At 37.7% G+C, this 21,324-nt stretch overlaps 1 protein-coding gene across 18 annotated transcripts in view; it reads left to right on the top strand.

The window, feature by feature from the left end:
- Positions 1–21,324, top strand: part of LOC129725319 (transient receptor potential cation channel trpm) — a 296,317-nt gene that overhangs the window by 50,010 nt on the left and 224,983 nt on the right. For 13 of the 18 annotated variants that reach the window (XM_055680978.1, XM_055680976.1, XM_055680972.1 and 10 more), the window contains one exon: positions 1,707–1,781. The exons of 4 other annotated variants lie outside the window; for them this stretch is intronic. In XM_055680978.1, the coding sequence (XP_055536953.1) occupies positions 1,707–1,781 (75 nt within the window). Of the gene's footprint in view, positions 1–1,700; positions 1,782–21,324 lie in introns of those variants that run through there. One more of the 18 variants, XM_055680986.1, reaches the window with a different exon arrangement.

Genomic DNA, 21,324 nt, shown 5'->3' with positions numbered 1-21,324 from the left:
ACCAATCTCACCCGGTCCGCAAGACTTCCACTAACGTGAATTCAATTCTCAGAAGTTTAGGTAGCGGCCCAAATCAAATATTAACATCAAATATTCAATGTATTTTAAACCAACTTGTTTGGCTTGTGGACTTCTTTCGGTTGGAAATGTTTGTTTGTTATCAGAAAATAATCGGCATTATAGTTGGCGTATTTCGAAGGGGACAGAGTATACCCGGTCATGAAAAGGAACTAGACCCTTCTTAGAAATGTTGTACATCGCTTTTTCTAGCCAATATCTTACTTGAACTTGATGAAGCCGTTTTTCGACCTTTTTCATGCTGCCGATGGAGGAGCATCAGTAGCACCTGAACTAGCCTTGATGGGCTCGACGTGTTGTTGCTCGGAAATATTATAGGGTTTCCAATTATCTGCTGATATTTTCTATTCGTAATCTATAAAACTGTCTAGAAATAATGGTCTCTAATTGGTGCATGTAATTAAACAATTATCATCGCAACAGATTTTCTCTTTGCGAAGCAAATCAGGTTACATAATTAGTTCGTGATACAGAAAAAATTTGTGTAGAACCTAAAAAGTTGTATCCCTAATTATACCCAATTGTCCTATTGAATCTGGCCGGACTGTCGGTATTAGTCCCCTTCGAAATGAAAATAGACTAAAAACTGAAAAGAGAGCTTAGCGATGAGATCGGATGGATTTAAATTAAGGCGGACCGTATAATGAGGTCAGGGTAGTATCAGGTTTGGCTGTTTACTTTTACCATTAGTTGTGTTTTCGTAATATTTATTTGCTAAACATGTGCAAACTCAAGTTGGGTAGAGCGGTTTGTCGGGGTTACGTTAATAAAAAGGGGACTAGTTCAGGTTGAATGAATAGAGGAATTCGAGGTTAATAATTTATGTAGGATGCAGTGCAAGTTGAATGCATTGAAACTATTTGAAAGGTCAGTGAAAAAAGTGTATTGTACTGAAAGTAAGTTTTTGTTGGTGGCTTTAAAAGGAAAAGGTCAATCAATGATGATGAAATATATTTGCCTTTAAAATCGTTCGTAATGGAGTCGAATGATTATCATAATTTAATATGCCAACACTAATCACTATGGTTTGCGTTTCATATTATCAACTAGATCAACTGTTCATTCACTTCGGTAGACGACCGCAAATCGAGCCGTGATGGCATGTCGATGTCTTAAACTAATATTAGCTTGACAAACATTTTCAGAAGGCACCACTAACCGCGCGACTAGTCTTCGGCTGCGGATTTCTTTGGCTCTTAATTTGTATTTCCAGTTGATGGTTCTAGTAAGATCCCTATCTATTTCTTCCTTTCATTATCACTGCTTGCATCGCTAATTGTTCACGCAAAATTATCCATTTCGTAGCATCGAATCTGTTTTAACTAAAAATCTCTGTTGGTACTCTTAATCTTATCTATTTTACGATCTATCTTCTTTCCTCGCCCGCAAAACTGTCCGTGTGCTTGTGTTTCCGAAACCTGCCGTTATTTTGTGAAATAATGTCACCATAAAAAAAACTCACCACAACAAATAATAAATGATAAAACTTATGAAAAAAAAACTAAACTCAATAAATGCAAAATTAACCCGACAACCCCAAACGCCAATGGGAAAATGGAACGACGCTATGATTGTCTCCCCGAAACCCTCGAAATATTAAATCAACTCCTGTCACCGCGTTTCAACAGATCCAGAAGCAAGGCAGATTGAGGTGGGGTTTAAAGAAAATCTGTTGGGGGCTTATAAATATAACTGTTCCGAGGGTAAGTGTTCATCCATGGCTTCTATGTTCATCCGTCATTATATTCGTTTGTTTGTATCTATCGATCGATTTGCAGAAACGACATGTGACAAACGCAAAACCTTCGTCATTTCTCGATTCAATTTGGATTTTCATTCTCTTTGAATTTTCCAGTCAAATCCACTGGTACATATGTTGCTGTATAGTCATTTATATCCGTAAACATATCACAAACCAATTTTTCTATTTTATGTTAGCAAAAACGAAACGAATGCGGCTTTCTTTATAAATCTGCTCATGTGTGCTCTCACGAAAGGTAGTGCAGTTTTATTATCCTTTGAGAATATGGTGCCACAGCGGCCACAAAACGGAGCGCTCTAATATCCGATTGCTGCACTTTGTGTTATTAGATTCTGTGGTTTACTATTCAGCACCTACATATTCCAATCGATAAATGTTTGCCACTAACCTTCAGTGGTTTGTATTTACCCCTCTCAATTTTCCAAGCTGGCGAAACGTTTGGTTGTTTCCTCCGGGAAACGCAAAAATGTAGCAAATGCAGTGTAACGTAACACTTCGGTCTAAAAGTTTTGGTACACGTTTGTACATTTTTGAATCACGTAAATTCAGCATTCTGACAATATAAATATGAACAATAATTTGTCAACAATTAAGTTTACTAATATCGCCAAAAGTGACAAATTTTTCTATAAGGCGTGCCTTTTGTTGGTTTAGTCTAGAACTTGTTGGCCGATATGTTAGTATGGTAACGAGAGGCTACTGTACTGCACTCTTGTGGACTGCTTCGCTGGCACGGCTTGGCTCATGAATGTCAAAGGGGTTCCATTGAGGCAACATATTATGCGTTCTAAATTGATATAATTACCGTGGCTTTGGAGGTAGATAGCTAAGATCGTAGGTCTCGTGCCTTATGGCTAAAGCTTGTTCTTTTCACAAAGGTGGTTTTTGTTCAAAGTTTTTTTTCTATGCAAATCTTTTGTATGTGAAGCATTATTCATAGATGGAGTGTTATGAGGCAAATTGTTTCAATGAAAAAGACATATACGTTTGTATGCGTAATATGGAGACTTAAGACATTCAAGCGGCATGATATACGAAAATACAAAAGCCAATAGGAAATCCGTTAAGGAAACTTGTAACACTATTTTGCAAGAACTTTTTGTAATTTTTTTTTAAACCCATAATGAGAACAGGTGTTCGATTGATCGAACAATATTTTAGAATTTTTAGGCATAACTGAGATGAGATATACATATTCCGTTTTTTGTATATGATAACTGGGAATGTTAGGTAAAAAAACCTACCAGACATCCCTCCTTTTCCATTCCATAGAGAGGGGAGCGCACAGTGGGGAATCGCTGGCCATCAGCCAAAAAACTTTTTTACGTCAGCTGTTTCATAATATTTTTCTTTTCTTGCTATAATATTCAAGTGCCTAAATCCTAAATTTGGGCGCAATCTGTTTTTTTTTTATGATTTTTTTATGATTTGACGTTCTTTGACATATTTAAAAAAAAAACAAGTACATTGCTTTAAAACGCTCTGCAGCTTCAGTGATAGCTTGGATTTTTTTGACGTCAAAGGAAAAGTTGTTTGAAATACTGTGCAAAACAAATCTCTTTCATTAGATTTTGTAAAACTAGGTTATAGTAGGCATGACACTGAAAAAATACTACAAGGTATACAGCCCTTGGGGTTGTATGAAATGGTGACGTAGGACTAAATGTATATAGTATATGCTGCGATAAACTATTCATAGGCAACACTACCGTTTATATTTCATGGTCGTTATTGTAAAACTAACGATGCATGAATATATGAAAATTTTACACTACTACTAGTGTTGCGAAAATTCTCATAACTCTTATCCTCAAGCATCTATAGTTCTGAAAAGAACCGATTCCATAATCTTCAGTTAGCAATTCGTGCTACAGAATGTCGATGATCGCACCATCGGTAGCAGTGAATATTTTGCTTGACCGCACACAATAAAGTTTGCTCTTCGCTGTGCCTTCCAGTAGCTGTGCCTTCCAGTAGCTGTGCCAGCTGGATATTCTGCAGCGCACGATGGCCACTGTTGCTGCCGTATGCAAAATAAAGGTAACATGTTGCGCAGTGCCTGTAAGATGACTCGTATGAAGCTCTCGTTCCTCAATGTCGCGTACCTCTTACAGCTATACTCCACTCGCTATTGTGTGATAAACTAGACTGAAGCTGAATTTTCTACAGGCAGTATTTTGTATCGAGTTTAGCGTAGATTTTTGTCATTAGGGCGTGGCCACGCAGCTTAGAGAAAGAGAAACAAAACAAAACACCTTCGATACTACTGAGTGATTTACATAAGCACCAAATAAAAGTTTTTGCCATGAGGGCGTGACCACGCAGTTTCGAGAAAGACAAACAGAACTACCCACTTTGTTGAGTCAAAATATGTAGGCAGTGGATTGTTATTCGTGCTCGGGAAGCGGATTGTTATCCGTGCTCGGGAAGCAAGCCAAATGGGAGGGAAATGTATGGGAAAGCTTGACCGTCGAACTTTTCACCTTTTTTCAGTATTAAGCAGTAAAGCGACAATGTTAAACATTATATCAAACAATTATTACACATTTTATCTATCCACCGACATAAAAATGATAAAGATGCATTAAGTCGTTCGCTTGCTACAATCGTTTGAAATCTGACGCAACATTTGCAAGTTTCATTTCCAATTGCACAAAATGTAATCTAGTATAGAAAACAAAGACGTAGTCCTACGTCAAAACAATAAAAGAGGTGATTTTTTGTAGAAATCAACTTCAAAAGTTTTGTTGTCGCAGTTTGCCATGGGTTTGACTACATCCAAAATTTAGGTAAAAACGTAAGCTTTCAAATGCATATTGTCCGCTGTAGCACAAAACTGCGCAAATTGTTGCTTTAGTGAGAAATGCGATAGCAGATTTTTTGATTATATTTTTTCAATGCTAAAATTTTATCCAGAATTTCATTTAATCAAAACCATAATACTTCGTTAATGAAAATCTTAAATTTTGACATTAATCAGTAAAGGATAAAATATAAGTTTGGGCAAAAGTCACAGAATTTATCATTAAAAAGTTGAAAAATACGTATCTGAAAATGAAGAGCTGTTTTTTGTAAACAAATATTTATAAAATTTAAATTATGTAGAACAAGTTTATCACTCACTGCATAATTCAAACAACATTGAAGACAATGATCCCCTTTCAATATATAATCATAAAATTTGCTATTAAAAAACCTGATTGAAGTGTGAAATCCTAGCAAATTAAATGTTATTAAATTCCGGCTAACAATAGCCCGATTATTGTATTGACACAGCAAAACGGTACCGTGGAATGGGGTGAAATTGATCAGTGGGGTGAATTGATCACCTGAAAATTCGTGATAAAAAATACTAATCAAAAGATATTGCTCTTACAACACTAGGCAATGTTAACGTGTCCTTAAACGCAACTTTTGAATGATTCACATACCTGTCAAAGTTGACTCTTGCATGCCCGGTGCAATTTTTCATATTTTCGAAAAATTCTTCTAACTCAGTCAAAACTCAATCAAATTTGATCAAACAAGTTTCCAAATAACAAAAAAAAAAGCATTGAATTTACTTGAAGTTGAGTAGTTAATGGTTAATTTCGTTAAATTTGGAGAAGTGAATAAAGTTTGATAAAAGCTCAAAAAATGTCATTTTCAACAATAATCATTCCATACCATTAAAGAAATACCGATGAATTCGCAGGAAATCACAAAGATTTTAATTTCAGAGCTAGTTTTTGAGCTTTTGCAACTAACCGAAGTGAAATCAGTCTAACGACGATCAAATAAGAGCAAAATTAAGCAACAAGCAGCTCGGGAACCAAAATAAACAAATTTTAACCTGAAATATCGTTATTTTCGTTTCCAAAACAGCCATAAATGATATTTTTCGGTACAGAAATCATCATTTATCTTTAGCATATCGAAAAAATAGCACATTGCCAAAAGAATGTATGGATTTCAATGGTGATCAATTTCACCCCAATTTACCTCATAGTACCTTATAGAATTATCGAATTTATTTCATGAAGTAGACGATAGAAATTTCACCAATAGCCATAGAGGGTAACTGGAGCACCTACCAGTACTTGTTTTAAAATTATACTATTTCGAGAAAAATGAACATGAAGCTAGTTAATTGGAAATTGTTATAAAAATTGATCAATTTCACCCCGTTCCATGGTACATCAATTTGTACCCTTGGTACTATATGCCTACTGCTATGCAAGGAAGAGGAAGATGATGAAGATGATGATGCTTGTTTTGATTTGTAATAAGTTTGTATTATCTTTGTTGTTTTAATTTTATTACAAAAAATCGTTCATATTTCGACAAAATTTGTTTGATTTGAGCGGTCGTCCATAAGCTACGTAATTTTTTTCAAATTATATAAAAACCACGTGTTTGTCGCATTTATCGACACTTTTTTTTGCTTGGCCAGCCTTTGTATGAAGTCGCCCCACTGTGCGTAGGTTGCTATCGAATTTCCTTGTACTCGGATTTTTAGTTTTGAGGTTATGTATTATTAATTCCGATTTATCTGAAACTTTGCACAGGCTTTTCCTCTATGCTAAGAAGTTTTTTAGTAATGGCTGTTCATAAAAACAACGCAACAGCAAAAGGCTCGAAAGGTACCTGAAAATGGTCCTGCTGAATAAAAAATCTACGATAGTTGCAAAATTCTGCGATTCTAAAATATATTCTAAAATATATTTTACACCGTAAATTTTTTTTTCTGGGCCAAAAATTCTAAATTGTCACAAAATCTAAAACATCTTCGCATTAATTTTTTTACGCATTGAAGACGACAACATGTATTGCTATCTGTCAAAATTTGGTGATGGTAAAATAAAAAACAAAAAAGTTATGAACGTTTGAATATTTTATCATTTTCACTCAGAGCTTATTTTTGAGGATTTTTTTCTGTTACTGTTATAAATTATCGCTAAGAGCATGATACAAATCCAACGCGCTGTTTTTGTGGTATAACTAACTATTTAATCGATCATACCTGCCATGCTATTATACCTACTTATATTATTTCCCAGCCAAATAGCTACTATAACTACACGCAAAAGTTTAACTTATTACTTGGAGAGTAATTAGAAAAATATTTTCCTTCGTGTAGCAAATCTATTACTTCACAAGTAATAAAATTCTCCTCCTGTTGAGTAAAACCCCTTACTGTCATATAATTTGCACATGTTGCAAGATCACGAGTATCTAATAATAACCGTTACAACTACTTGCAAAACTTTTACTCACTACTTGAAAAGGTAAATGTAAAAATTATCCTCATCTCCAGTCGATTTACAACACACTGTCGTGACCACTTTTAGATATTATTACATTACCTTTAATGCTCATATATACTCGATATTATTTTGCTTTGTGAAATATACTAAAACCATGCCAAACCCTTTTTCGTAGAATCACCGTTTTTAGCTCAGTGTCTGTTTTTTTTAAAGATGGGTCAGAAAATGTTAATATGTGAATGAACTTTTAGAATTTTGATATTTGGCTTTAAAACAAAATGGCGTCGAAAAAAAATCAAAAATTTCCAATTTTCGAAAATTCAAAATGGCGCCACTGTTGCTTCTTCAGGTGAAGTGTGTTCAAACTCCGGGAAATTTGTTTTTGCGTCAAAATACATAAAAAATCAATACATAGAAGCCAAGGCAAAATAACTGTTGCATTGTGTTATGTGACTGTAGTGTTCCCGGAAGTTCAATTCTGCATCAAGCATAACCCTAAGATCTCGCTCTACGTTAGTTCTGGTAATGGTTCAATCGCCTATACAATAGTTTCTCTGAATAGCATTTTTTTTCCTCGCAAAAGTAAACAATGAATATTTCGATACACCATCATGTTGTGTTGACAACAGTCGTAAAATCTGTTAATTACACTTCGTAGGATTTACAGTCAACAGGAGTTTTGATTAGGTAGTACATTTTTAAATCATCAGCAAACAGTAATTTACAGTCTTTTGGCAGTGCTAGACAGACGTCGTTGAAAAAATGGTGAATAGTAGTGGCCCCAAGTTACTGCCTTGCGGAACACCTGACCGGTTAATGAATTCTCCTGACTTTACGGAATTCAGTTTAACAGATAGACGGCGATTGCTTGAATATGATTCGAACCATTTTTTAAGATAATCAATTTTTAACTTTTCTTTAAACTTTTTTCAAAAAATAAATAATTTTTTCTAAAGTGTATATTTTTTTCGAAAAGACAAAATTATTATCTACAACTTTGCCGAAGACGTCACAGCGATCAAACAAACCGTTTTGGCCCTAAAAATATTTGTAATCATCAATACCTTCCTAAAATAACATTTTTCAATAGCTTCTCAAAAATGAGGCGTGTTCCAAAAAAATGAAACAATGGCACAAAATGGCATCTGTTGCCTATAGAAAGGTCTATGCAAAGTTTGAGCCAAATCAAAAATGGTCGATTGAATTGGTTGCCCGTTTTTTTGTGGAATTGCTCATGTTTAAAATAGCCCAAGTTTTTCTTTAGCTACTCATTTACTTTCCTAGTGAAACATTCCTAAGAATTTCTCCTTCGTCACAAAGTCACACCAACGCACTCGGTTCATGGCAGCCTGCCTCCAGTTTTTTGAGCGTCACGCACTTCAAGATCTTGCTCCAATTGATTCAATCACCTATTGCAACCACCGATTCAACCTCCTCACTAACTCGTTATGCACCTGTACGTCTTGTACCGGCCGGATTCGAGACTAACACTATTTTTGTGGGATTGTTGTCTGACGTTCTTGCGACATATCCCATCAATGGTACACTTCCAGCTTTGGTGACATTCTAAATACTGGGCTAGTAGCAAAAAACGGTGAGAGGTGATCTGGAAACAAAACACTGGCTGCGTTGATATTTGTGATTGCTTGGTAATTCTCCAATTTGTCGCCCTTTATGTATAGCCAACATATCCGAGCCCCTACTTAATAAGTTCTGTTATAATAATAAGTTCTGATAAGTTCTGCTGCAATGCTATCTTTTCTAGCCGATTTGTTGTTCTTGAGTCGCTTGGTGACATTGTAACCCGCTGTGCTGACTAAGTTGTTCTTTCTGCCGTCTTGGTTTACTACCGCTGCACCATTCAGGCGCTCGTTGTAGGGCTGCCTCTATTTGTCGATCCCTTTACGTTCATCCGTCAAGATTCCTCTATCGTTATCCCAACACATTTTGGCTCGCGGTTTAAAGCCTGCGCGGTTTAAAGCCGGATGCGTTAAGTTTCTTGTAGAAGTTACGAGTTTTTTAGGTTCTTCCAGGCGGCAGTTTTTTACCAGAAAAGATGGGTCTGCTGTCTTTGTTTCTTTTTACATCGCAACACGTTTTGACGAGTCCTGTTCTGCAGTATCTTCTCGTCTAGAATCGTTCGACACTCTTTGTCGTATAAGCCATTACGTCGATTCTCGACGAATCCAGTAGCATCTTCCGCTGGCTTCGATGAACTCTCCCTCATCCAACAACACTACCTCAAGGCTTTACGTGTACTCAGTGACGACTTTGGGGTGTTTGAGTCACTCCAGAGCACAGCTCGCGCTTCTGCATTTCGCCCATCATAACGAAAGCTGCCGCTGTGTGTTGCCGCATTCTCCTTTCTAGCATACCTCTTGCAGCATTACAATGTCGAACTTGTGAACCCTCAATAAGTCGGAAAGAATCCGGGGATTTTTCAAAAAAGTACTCTACAGAGTGGGGAAAAATAATCCGTGTTCAATGTTTTAGTCATAACTGTATTCTTTCAATATTAAACAACAACATATGTATACAAAATTTAGATACATTAGGATGGTTTGTACAATTTTACATCACGGATTCGAAATGTCCACCCTTCGCTTCAACGCACGCCTTCAATCGTTTAGGGAAATTATCGACGATGGACGATAGTTCTTCTACTTATATGGCATCCCAGGCTTTGGTTAGACTAGCTTTCAAATGATCCAAGGATTTGTGTGGTTTAGTACAGGCTTTGGATTCAAGAATGAACCAAACGGAATAGTCCATTGGATTTAAATCAGGAGAGTTTGAAGGCCATTCATCTTTAGTCAAATAGCTCGGAAAAAGTCTGCTACAGAGTTCCAGTGTTTTTTTCGCTCCATGCAGTGGAGCCCAATCTTGTTGTAATGTCCATTTAGTTTTACCGAAATGTACACGTGCCCAAGGTGCCATTGTGTCGGTTAAAAGCATTTGGTAATCAAATTGATTGATTTTTACATCCTTTTCAATGAATATTAAGGGGGTTTTACTGGTAGCCGTAGGCTGAAGCCGGACGAATTGGACTGGCCATCGAAGACCAAGTACATGAGAGGAAGAGGTTTCAGAGAAGACAGTGTTAACCTCCCGCCACGAATTCATATTAGCGGTGATGAAATCGAGGTGGTAGACGAGTTCGTGTACCTGGGCTCACTGGTGACTGCTGACAACGACACCAGCACAGAAATTCGTCGACGCCTTATGGCAGGAAATCGTGGATACTCTGGACTCCGGAAAACGCTCCGCTCGAATGAAATCCGCCGCCGCACGAAGTTAACTATCTACAAAACACTGATCAGACCGGTAGTCCTCTACGGCCACGAAACCTGAACCATACTCGTGGAGGACCAACGCGCCCTTGGGGTTTTCGAACGAAGGTGCTGCGTACCATCTGTGGTGGAGTGCAGATGGAAGATGATCATGGCGGAGGCGGATGAACCACGAGTTGCATCAGCTGCTGGGAGAACCACTCACCGTTCAAACGGCGAAAATCGGGAGACTACGGTGGGCTGGGCATGTCGTTAGGATGTCGGACGACAACCCGGTGAAAATGGTTCTTGATAACAACTTGACTGGAACAAGGCGACGGAGCACGCAGCGAGCAAGGTGGCTCGATCAAGTGGAAGACGACCTGTGGGGCCTCCGCAGACGACATGGCTGGCGAGCAGCCATGGACCGAGTTGAATGGAGACGACTTCTTCGAACAGCAAGGGACTCTTCGGCCTGGAGCTGACTGGTAAGTAAGGTAAGTACTGATAGCCGTAATTCCTGCCCAAACCATCACCGAAACAGGATGATGTGATCGAGCTACGTTCATACGCTTAGAAGAGCCTTTAGGCAAAAGTTGACGGTCATTTTGGTGGTTATGAAATTGCTCCACAGTGAAAAATTTTCTCATCGGTGAATAAAATTGTGCGATGGCGTCCATCGATAAATTCTTTCAACAGAATCTTCGATGATTTTTGAAATTTTGTAACAACGTTATCCTAAATCCTTGTAAACAATAGTTTGTACAGATTTCGGGTCAATTTTCAATGATTTTGCTAATTTTCGAATTGATCTTCTAGAATCACGGTTAATCCGGTGACGAATAATTATTCGGTTCCCAGGGGTTCTAGCGGTTCTTTTTCTGCTTTTTTCTGAACAGTCCTCTAAATTTCCCAGTTTGTTTTCTAGCGTCTCTAATGGTTTGTATAGGCATTTTCAACATACTAGCGATACTTACTGGACGCTTTCCTTGTTCATACAACTCGATCACCGCACTGCGTAATGGACTTCACTTCATTATGATACTTAATACACGCTGTTTCAAAGGAGATTTCGTGGTTTTGTTTACACAAAGCCAAGGTTAAAAATTGCATAGGTGAGCTCATTTCAAAAAAAAAAAAAAAAAAAAAAACACGGATAATTATTCCTCACTCTGTACATGTTAATTTTAAAAGTTCATGATGATATTTCTAGGTCCATTGTTGCGTATTCCGTTCGGTGATGGTTAAGAGCATATAAACTACGGTTTCGAAGTTGTCGAATGAGTAGATGAAAGGTCAATTTTGAAAGTAGTTCTGCTGAGTCAACGCGCTGCGAATCGATTGCCTACTTACTCTACTGTTGCGATGATAGACCGATTATCGATCCAGTGCCGAATCCAAAATACGTTGTCATATTATTCGGTCTTAGGCTGCTATCCTCCAGTCAATTTTTGCTAATCGTTGACCCGGCATTCTTGTTACATGCCCAGCCCACTGTAACCTACCGTTTACTACCCGTTTGACTATATCCGCCGATTTGTATGCCTGGTACACTTCATGGTTCATGCACCATTTTCTAGTTTGCCGCCAAGGATTGACCGCAAGATTCTACGCTCAAAACACCTCGCCGATTGGAATGGTCCGTGGTGGAGCGTCCTCTCGAAAACCACATTGGTATTCGCCAAGAAAAAGGCTACCTTCTACGGCCTCAGTCGTTGGAACAGGGTTCTGTACATGGTATTGAGAAGAGTTTTACCCAAGAAGTTACTACAGGTGCGAAACGATATTACAACTTTTGCAATATGTATGTATTTGAATCGCTACGCTTGTACGAGATTAAGATATTATTCTCAATGTTTTTATTCTCAATGAAAGTAAATGTAGTGCAATTTTTATTGACATTCTCTCTGAATCAGCAATTTTGTTTTGAATAATGGTGGAATGTACATGTTTTTGATGGTTAATCTCCCAGCTAGTCTCGAGGTAGGATGCTGGCCTAACAAGCCAGTGTCGTATGTTCGAGTTCCGGCTCAGGAGAGACTGTTAGTGTTAGTAGGATCGTAGCGCTAGCCCCGCAATTGTCCTGTACATTTAACAGTCGGCTGCGAAGTCTGTGTATAGTAAAACAGAAGGTCGAATTCCGATACGAAACGTAGCACCAAGGCTTTGCCTTTTTTCACATGTTTTCAATAGTTACACAAGCTTAATTTCTCAGGTCAGAAATAAAGATTTTATGTCTTGTTGAAGTACAACTTTTCACCTGCCTGCCTCAAAATACTTTCACAGCACAGTAATAAGGATAATTAAAACATCGATATTAAGCCCTTTTCACGTCATCATTTGTCGCTCTGGTCCCCTCCGCCCCCATTGGAGTTCCTCTGTAAACATCAGCTCTCTAGGTACGCGTATTCTGCATTAGGTATACTTCTTTCCGCGTCCGTTTGTGTGTATTTCGCCGTCGTCATCTTTATTTACCGCCCCATCCGGCACGCACGGAAAGTTAGAGGGAAAAAATACACTTTGGCAGTTAGAAAAGGGACTAGTAAACATGGAAACGCGTTGCCCCGAGTCAAATCCAATAGGAATCAACTCACGCAGAGTACATATAGTCAACGACGGACTGTGTATAGTAGATTAAATATTTGTGCGTATCTTTATCTGTCAGCGATCTCTGCAATTTGCATGAACAGATAAATGTTAAAAGTGTGCGCCGACGTCGGTAAATATGCTGATGGACATTTTATTTCCGCACGAACATAAGGAGATAAAAAGGACGCTGGAGTGTTCATCCTTAGGAAAGTATCGCTTATAGCGTAGGATTATCGGAGCATTTATTCAAATGTGGTTGCTTTTATTTACTTTTCACTTGTTTAAGAGGATTTATTGTTTTTATAATTTATTTTCAAACGGCAAATTGTTTCATTGGTACAATTAACTCATTTTATTCGGATGACATGTGAGTAACCTGTATAGGTTCTTGGTGTGTTGCGTCAAATATACCCGGGCAGGAGGGCATAACGAAATCATAATTCATCAATAACATATTTAGCTATGAAAACTTTTTATGTTATTCGACAGATATTTACGTTTTATACATGGATATGGAAATATTATAAAATTTTGATATCATATCTCGTTATACCTCTAATAAGATATTTGAGTTGCTTTTAAAATATCTCATTAAAAGTAAGTTTTTAAGTGAAAATTGTTCGTTATTGATTATTTATAATATACTCAGTTATGCATTTAGTGTTCAATAACTTGAAAATATATAATATCGGTCTTTTTTGAGATTTTTAATGCAAATTATTGGTTTGTTATTGAAATATCAGGCTTTGCTATTCATAAAGTCTTGGAGGGACAATATTTTGGTATCATTTTTTTGTTTTTTTACCAACTATGTAAACCATATTAAGATCAAAATGAGGTATTTCCAATATTTGAGTGTGATATTATAATGATATTTTCTCCTGCTCGGGTACCGTCACTATACTATAGACTGCTTGCCCGAATTGACCGTTACTGTGAACAAACCGTGTTTTGAACTTTGTGTAGGGGAAGATCTTTTAGATTGGGGAAGGTTCTGCATTGTATAGAAAATCATTTGAACGCATGAAATATTTCAGTCCGAAAGCAATCAAATTATTGACCGGGGCCATTGAGTTTCACGTTTCTGACCGGCGCGACGGGAAAAATATGATTATTCTCGAGCATTGTCGCACACGCTATTGTGAAAACCTAATTGAATTTTCCCGATTTTCCCGATTTTCTCGAACACCACCATGTTATGAGTTATGGTTATGTTTGAGAAAATCGAGGAAACGCTTCTGTATAGAAATGAAGTTAGTATATGCATTTGTTGTGAAACATTCTCTGGAATTTGGGAAAATACAGCGAATCTGTTTCTCGTTACACGGCATACTCGTTTCAGACTATACATATATTCACCTCATGGAGCATTGACGCGAAATTTGAAACTAGAAAAAACGTTTATTTTCCTATTGAATGAGTTTACCAATTCATGAAATGAATTTCTTTTAATCTAGTTCAGGTTTCTCGTAAAGAACTTAAACGCTCTGAATTGGATATAAAATGCGGAGATCAACATATGAAAATTCAACAAAAGATTCGTCGCACTACTCCACACAGCTGCTTTGAAGAGATTCGATAACCGATCAAAGTTTCTCGTTCAATAGCAACATGTTAATATTGTATATTAAAATATTAGTCTACATAAACAGGGAGTTTGAATCGAATACTGGGGCCAAGTGTAAGCAGTGCACCTATATGCAGTACCGGCCGTCAAATTTAAGATATTAAATTTGACTTCTTTTATCTCAGCATCATTTTTTATAAGAATAATGGTTCCGAAGCCATCTTGACTGTGGACTGTTAAGCAAATAAATAAGTTAATTTTTATGTTTGCGTGGACGAAGGAATATTTTGCTTAGGTGAAAAGGTGAGTTTTAGGAAAAAAATATTGCTGTGATGTTTGTTAAGGAGCGTAAATAGGTTCTGTTTGAGTATTTGTAAAATACTTTTGTAGGCAAACTGCTGCAAAAAAAGAAAAAGAAAAACAAAACGGACCAGACTCGTTCATATGATTTTTGTTACTTATCGGAAGAATCCACATCTCAGATCAACACATCGTTTTGCGGCGACAGCATGTATTGCTTAATTGATCAACTGGTAGTCGCGCTTGACCGTTATTAGGTTCGATTGAATTACGCGAATAAATGTTGACAATGTAATATCATGCCGCTAAATTAATCTTTTTCCATTATCGTTGATGGCTGATGGAAATGTAAGCCCTCTGGATGCTGGTCAACGTCGTGAAATAAAGCTTTAAAACAATCTAAACAGCAAACAATAAGTTTGAATAGCTTAAGATAAATCTGATAAATAACTTTTTGATGCACCTGTAGATCTTTCCAGTCGTCGGCATCAAATCCTTGCGAGTTCCTTCTATCGGGGCTTTCGTGGGAGCTTTTAATATTCAATGCACGGATGTTGGCTGTGTAATGAAGAACACTGAAAAAGGGCAATATGATGGCTGGGTTGGGACCGGCTTGATGGTGTTGAAAGCGAATAATGAGTAAACAGAAGAGTGATTCGGTTTTACCCATCATATATCACTCGCGAAATGGTAAATGATGCCGAAGTGCCACTTTATCATGGTTGGGCTGGGCAGTGATTGGATGTAAAACTTTTGTAGGCAAACTGCTGACTCCCTTTTCAGTGACAATAATTATTACCTTATTACGCCTTATTTTTAACGATAACATTTTGGTGATATCTTAACTTTTATAATGAATGTGGTTTGCTCGGTGCTTTGTTGTTGCTTGTCTTTTTAATTTTAGGCACGTATTAATAACGAGACGTTTTGATCTTGAACTCGTTTCATATTTTCCCCGAGAATATAAATTCTCGTCGTAATGAAGATATAACAGGTTTTAAAATGTATGATTGTGTTTATTGAACATTATAGCAATTGAAAATAAAACATTCATTGTTCGAAATATCTACACGTGACCCAATAAATACAGTCCATTCAGTCTGCTCGGGTTCTGTAGAATCCTTCAGCTGCAGGTTTACTGCAACAATGGGCAAGCTTTTAAAAAGGTTATCATATTGCAGTACCTGCGTTTGAACGTGACTTCATATTGTTATGGAAAATTTTCTGCTTTAGCAAAGTTGCGCCTTCGTTACTGCTTTTGTAAATGAAAGCAGCCAGGATAGAAGTATATTTTATTCATCTGTATCCTTCTGCTCGTTTCGCTAAGTGTCATCGAGGATGATCTAGCGCCCGTAAGGGTTTCATAATATCTTTTTTTTTTACATTTATTGTGAATAGATTTGGGTTATGATGGAACAGTTCTAGGACGAATTACGCATTTTACACGAAAAACACTTGGTATTATGAGCAACACTCGATTTTCAGCGTTTTTAAGAATTGGGCGTTTTCATGCCAAATGACTTATGATCGAATAACGACCATTTTTGATTTGGATGCAACTTTGCACACGTATTTGGCTTAGCAAACTGCGTATTTTTCACAGCTACAGGAATTTTATAGACTCTTTTAAAAGAGCGTATGCATTTTGGCATAGGTTATCATTGTAGCTCAGAAATTGATTGTACAGAAAAATTGTCTAAGAATGAATTGTGGGGAACATTGAAAAAAAAAAAAAAACTAAATTAATCCACCTAGCGGTCAGACCCAGCCTTTCTCATTCAATTTTTATTTGTAAAAACAGATTTACATGAACGCTTCAATCCAATAAATGTATATTCACTCTTCAGGTTCTAAAATATTGATGTTGTAATCTATACATATAAAAATGCAGTCTGGTTTGTCTGATCCATATAGGCTCGTAAACTACCGAACCGATTGACGTGAAAATTTGTATGTAGGGGTTTTTGGTGCCGATAAAGGTTCTTATGATAGTTTGAGACCCCTCCCTCTTCTGGAAGGGAGGGGTCCCATACAAATGAAACATAAATTTCTGCACAACTGAAGAACAAACCAAGCAAATCAAACCGAATTTTGCATGTGGATGTTTTAAGGGGTAACTAATATGTCCATAATAGTTAGATGAAACACAAATTTGTGCACATCTCGAGAACTAATCAACTTAATGGAACAAAATGTTTTTACAACACTAAAATGTTTTTAGTGGTAACAAATATGTACATAATGGTTTGACACCCGAATCCCTCTTCTATAAGGGAGGGGTCCCATAAAAATGAAACACAAATTTCGCACAGTTCAAGAACCAATCAAGAAAATACAACCAAAATTGATATGTGAATGTTTTTAGAGGTAACAAATTTGTCCATAATGGTTCGACGCCCCTCCCTCTTCTGGAAGTACATGTTTCTTCACAAATTTCTGCACATCTCGCGAACTAATCAACTAAATGGAACCATATTGGCAGGTGAATGTTTTTAGTGGTAACAAATATGTTCCATAATCGACCTCAGACAACATTTTGGATTGTAAGATGGCAACTTCCGGTTTCTGGAAAACAGCCAAAAATGGCCGATTTCCACCCAATATAATAATATCCAGATCTAGAATAATACACAGGAGCTAAAATCGACCACAGATAGCATTTTAAATTCTAAGATGGCGACTTCCGGTTTCTGAAAATAGCTGAAAATGACCAAATACCACCCAATATGAGTTTTTCTTTAACCAGTATGCCGTTCAAAATCCAGAAATTGTCTCCAAATGCCATTATGAAATCCAAAATGGCGACTTCCGGTGTCGGAAAAACAGCGCAAACGACCAAATACCACCCAATATAGGTATTTCCGGAACCGTAATGATGCACTGGAGCCACAAATCGACTTCAGACAACATTTTGAATTATAAGATGGCAACTTCAAGTTTCTGGAAAACAGCCTGAAATGGACGATTCCCATTAAATATGAGTATTTCTGGAACCAGAAAGATGCACATAAGCTAAAAAGTATCCTAAAGTATCCTAAATACCATTTTGAAATACAAGATGGCGACTATCCAATATGAGTATCTCTGGAACCAGAATGATGCAAGGAGCTAACAATTGTCCTCAGGCACCATTTTGAATTGCTAAATGGCAACTTCTAGGCAACAGTGGGAAATGACCGGATAATACTCAATATGGATATTTCCGTAAACGTGATGATGCATAGAAACCAAACATTGACTCTGGACACCATTTTGAATTTAAAGACGACCACTTTAATTTTTGTAAAACAACCTAAATAACTAAATACCGCCCAATATGGGTATTTCCGGTGTCAGATTGATGCCAGAAAATCTGCTGAAAATGACCGAATACCACTCAATATAAATATATTTAGAGTTAAAGCGATGTACACAAGCCAACAGTCGAGGATGTTGTCATTTCGATTAAAACCAATCATTTCAAACGAGTTGTTATTTGACTTTGATCATATCCTATGGCCGATTGGTTAAGCATTTGCAGACTTTAAACACATCGCAAAGAATCAATAAATTTGAAACGTTCAAATAGTACGATACCACACTTAAATTATGTTAAGGCCACATATATCGATCAAAGCAGGTATAGTTTTAAATAGTCTTTGAGTTTCTTTTCTTTCCATAACTTTTAATTTTTTTTAATTGTTATGAAGTTTGTTATTTGTGAGTTTGAGAGATGACTCGTTCGTATGACGCTAGTAATGTTCAAATAAGTCATGTACTTTTTGAGATAATAGACTTTCGTTGTATTGTTAACAATTTAATACATAACAGTTGCTTAAGTTCGATTATAATCAAATGAAATGGGAACGTATAGGGCAGCCAAACTTTGAAACAACGTGTTCAATCATAATTCATCAGTTAACCCTTAACTAGCCCGCTCATCTGATATCAATATTGATCAAATCGGATGTGTAGTATCTGAAATAATGAAGTTTCGTGATTTTCACAAGTCGGTACATTACAGATGAAGTTAAAGTTCGATTACAGTAAATTTCAATAGGGTCTTCTGAGGCAGCTAGACCATTCATTTGACACTTATTTTGTGGAAATCGGGTCAGCCATCTCAGAGAAAAGTGAGTGAGTCCAAGTAGTCATCGGAATATGTTCCTTTGCATAGCTGGATTTCACATTTTTAAACATAACAGGCAAACTAATAGTCCGATTGCAAAACAAATCAATAGGGTATTATGGGGCAACTAGACCTTCCATTTGACACTGATCTTATGAAAATCTCTGAGCCATCTCTGAGAAACATGAGTGAGATTAAACAGTCTTCAGAACACGTTTCTTTTCATAACTTTCGAACAACATGTTCAATCTTTATAAAATTCAAAACTTAAGGGTTTTAAAGGTAGCCCGTTCTTTTGAGACCAATTTTGTTCAAATCGGTTGTGTAGTTTTTGAGATAATGATGTTTTATGATTTTTACTATTTGATACATAATCTCGAAACTAATAATCCGATTACAATGAAATTGAATGGGGTCTTATGGGACAACAAGACCTTTCATTTGCAATTAATTTCATGAAAATCGGTCCAGCCATCTCTGAGAAAAGTGAGTGAAAATAAAAATCTGCACATACACACACACATACACACACACACACACATACACACACACACACATACAGAAAATGCTCAGCTCGTCGAGCTGAGTCGAGTGATATATGCCATTCGGCCCTTTGGAGCACTTTTATATTTTCGGTTTTGCAAGTGATTGCTATACCTTTCTAGGAAAAAGGCAAAAATATACACACTGTAATTTTTTTTAGTGCAAAAAATTTTGATTCACAAAAAAAGTTTTCTTTTTAAATTTTTTATACCTCCGGATAAGTTGGATCAATGGATATTCTAGAATTTGCTGTTTCAAGATCAACCTTCATCAGCGTACCTGCTTCATGTTCGTAAAGGGCAGCCGGGAGGATCAGCGTTCTATATAGTGCTAGCTTTGTACGAGTTTACAAACTACGGGACCTTAGCTGGTTACGTAGTTCGTAGAACGTCCTGTTCGCAGCTGCAACTCGTCGTTTTGCCTCGCGGCTCATATCGTTGTCACGTGTTACAAGCATGCCAAGATAAACGAGTTCATCAACCACTTCAAATCGTTCCCCAATTTTCTCCACTTCAGCACCAACACCACGCTCCCTGGCAGATACCATGTACTTTGTTTTGGCAGAGTTAATGCTGAGACCCAATCTTGCCGCTTCCCTCGCAAAAGACCTAAATGCTTTCTTCACGGCCATACGGCCATGTCGTCCGTAAAACCAAGGAGCATGTGTGATTTCGTGATGATCGTACCGTGCTTTAGTCCATTGAACGTTACGAATGCGATTGATGTCTCACCATCTATCTACACGCATGATTTCGATTTCTCCAGTGTCATACGACGCAGTTTAATTAGCCTTTGCAATGAGTCATATGCCGCCTTAAGATTTTGAGACCTTAAAAATACCGCAAGCTATACTCCCGGAACCCTCTGTAAGTTCCGTCGTAGGGTGGAAATTTGTTCCGTCGTGCAACGCTTTCGCCAACGAAGGATTCCGTTAACAGTCTCAATCTAAAGAACAAGATACGGGACAGCACTTTGAATGTGGAGTTGAACAACGTAATGCCTCGATGTTTTTCGCTTGTTCGTCGCTCATAATCCTCATCCTGTTCTTGTCTTGCTCCTCTTGTTCTTCACCGTTTAATAGCAAATGAAAGTGCTCCTTCCACCCGTATGCAACCGTCGGCTTATCCGTTAGCAGGTTGCCGTTCTTGTCATTACACATGACCGACATGGGGAAATTTTTTCTTCGGACTCTGTTGACTATTCTATGGGAGCTCCGCCCGTAGTTTCTAGTAAAGTTGTCTTCTGCGCTGCCGTGCACCTGCTCCTCGTATTCGCGCTTTTTCCACGGTGGACTCTGTATTCGACAGCTCTAGCCTTCCTGTATCTTTGTCTGTTCTGACATGTTGCCACAGTGAGCATGTGGCTCCTGGCACGGTTAACTCGTCCGTCGCTCTCTGGCATTTAGCATCAAACCAGCTGTCACGCTGTCTTCCACGCGTCGTACCTACCACCTCTCTCGCAGTCGTTTTAATGGCACCGTGAATACTACTCCACTGCCCATTTATGTCTCACCCTCGTGTCTCCTGTTGTTCTGCGGTCCGTTGTTCTAGTTCTAGCATGCCAAGATAAACGAGTTCATCAACCACTTCAAATCGTTCCCCAATTTTCTCCACTTCAGCACCAACACCACGCTCCCTGGCAGATACCATGTACTTTGTTTTGGCAGAGTTAATGCTGAGACCCAATCTTGCCGCTTCCCTCGCAAAAGACCTAAATGCTTTCTTCACGGCCATACGGCCATGTCGTCCGTAAAACCAAGGAGCATGTGTGATTTCGTGATGATCGTACCGTGCTTTAGTCCATTAAACGTTACGAATGCGATTGATGTCTCACCATCTATCTACACGCATGATTTCGATTTC

Source organism: Wyeomyia smithii, chromosome 2 (genome assembly GCF_029784165.1).
Source record: "Wyeomyia smithii strain HCP4-BCI-WySm-NY-G18 chromosome 2, ASM2978416v1, whole genome shotgun sequence".
NCBI lineage: Eukaryota > Metazoa > Arthropoda > Insecta > Diptera > Culicidae > Wyeomyia > Wyeomyia smithii.
The sequence above is the reverse complement of the archived record's forward strand: the minus strand, read 5'-3'. Positions and strand labels throughout refer to the sequence as shown.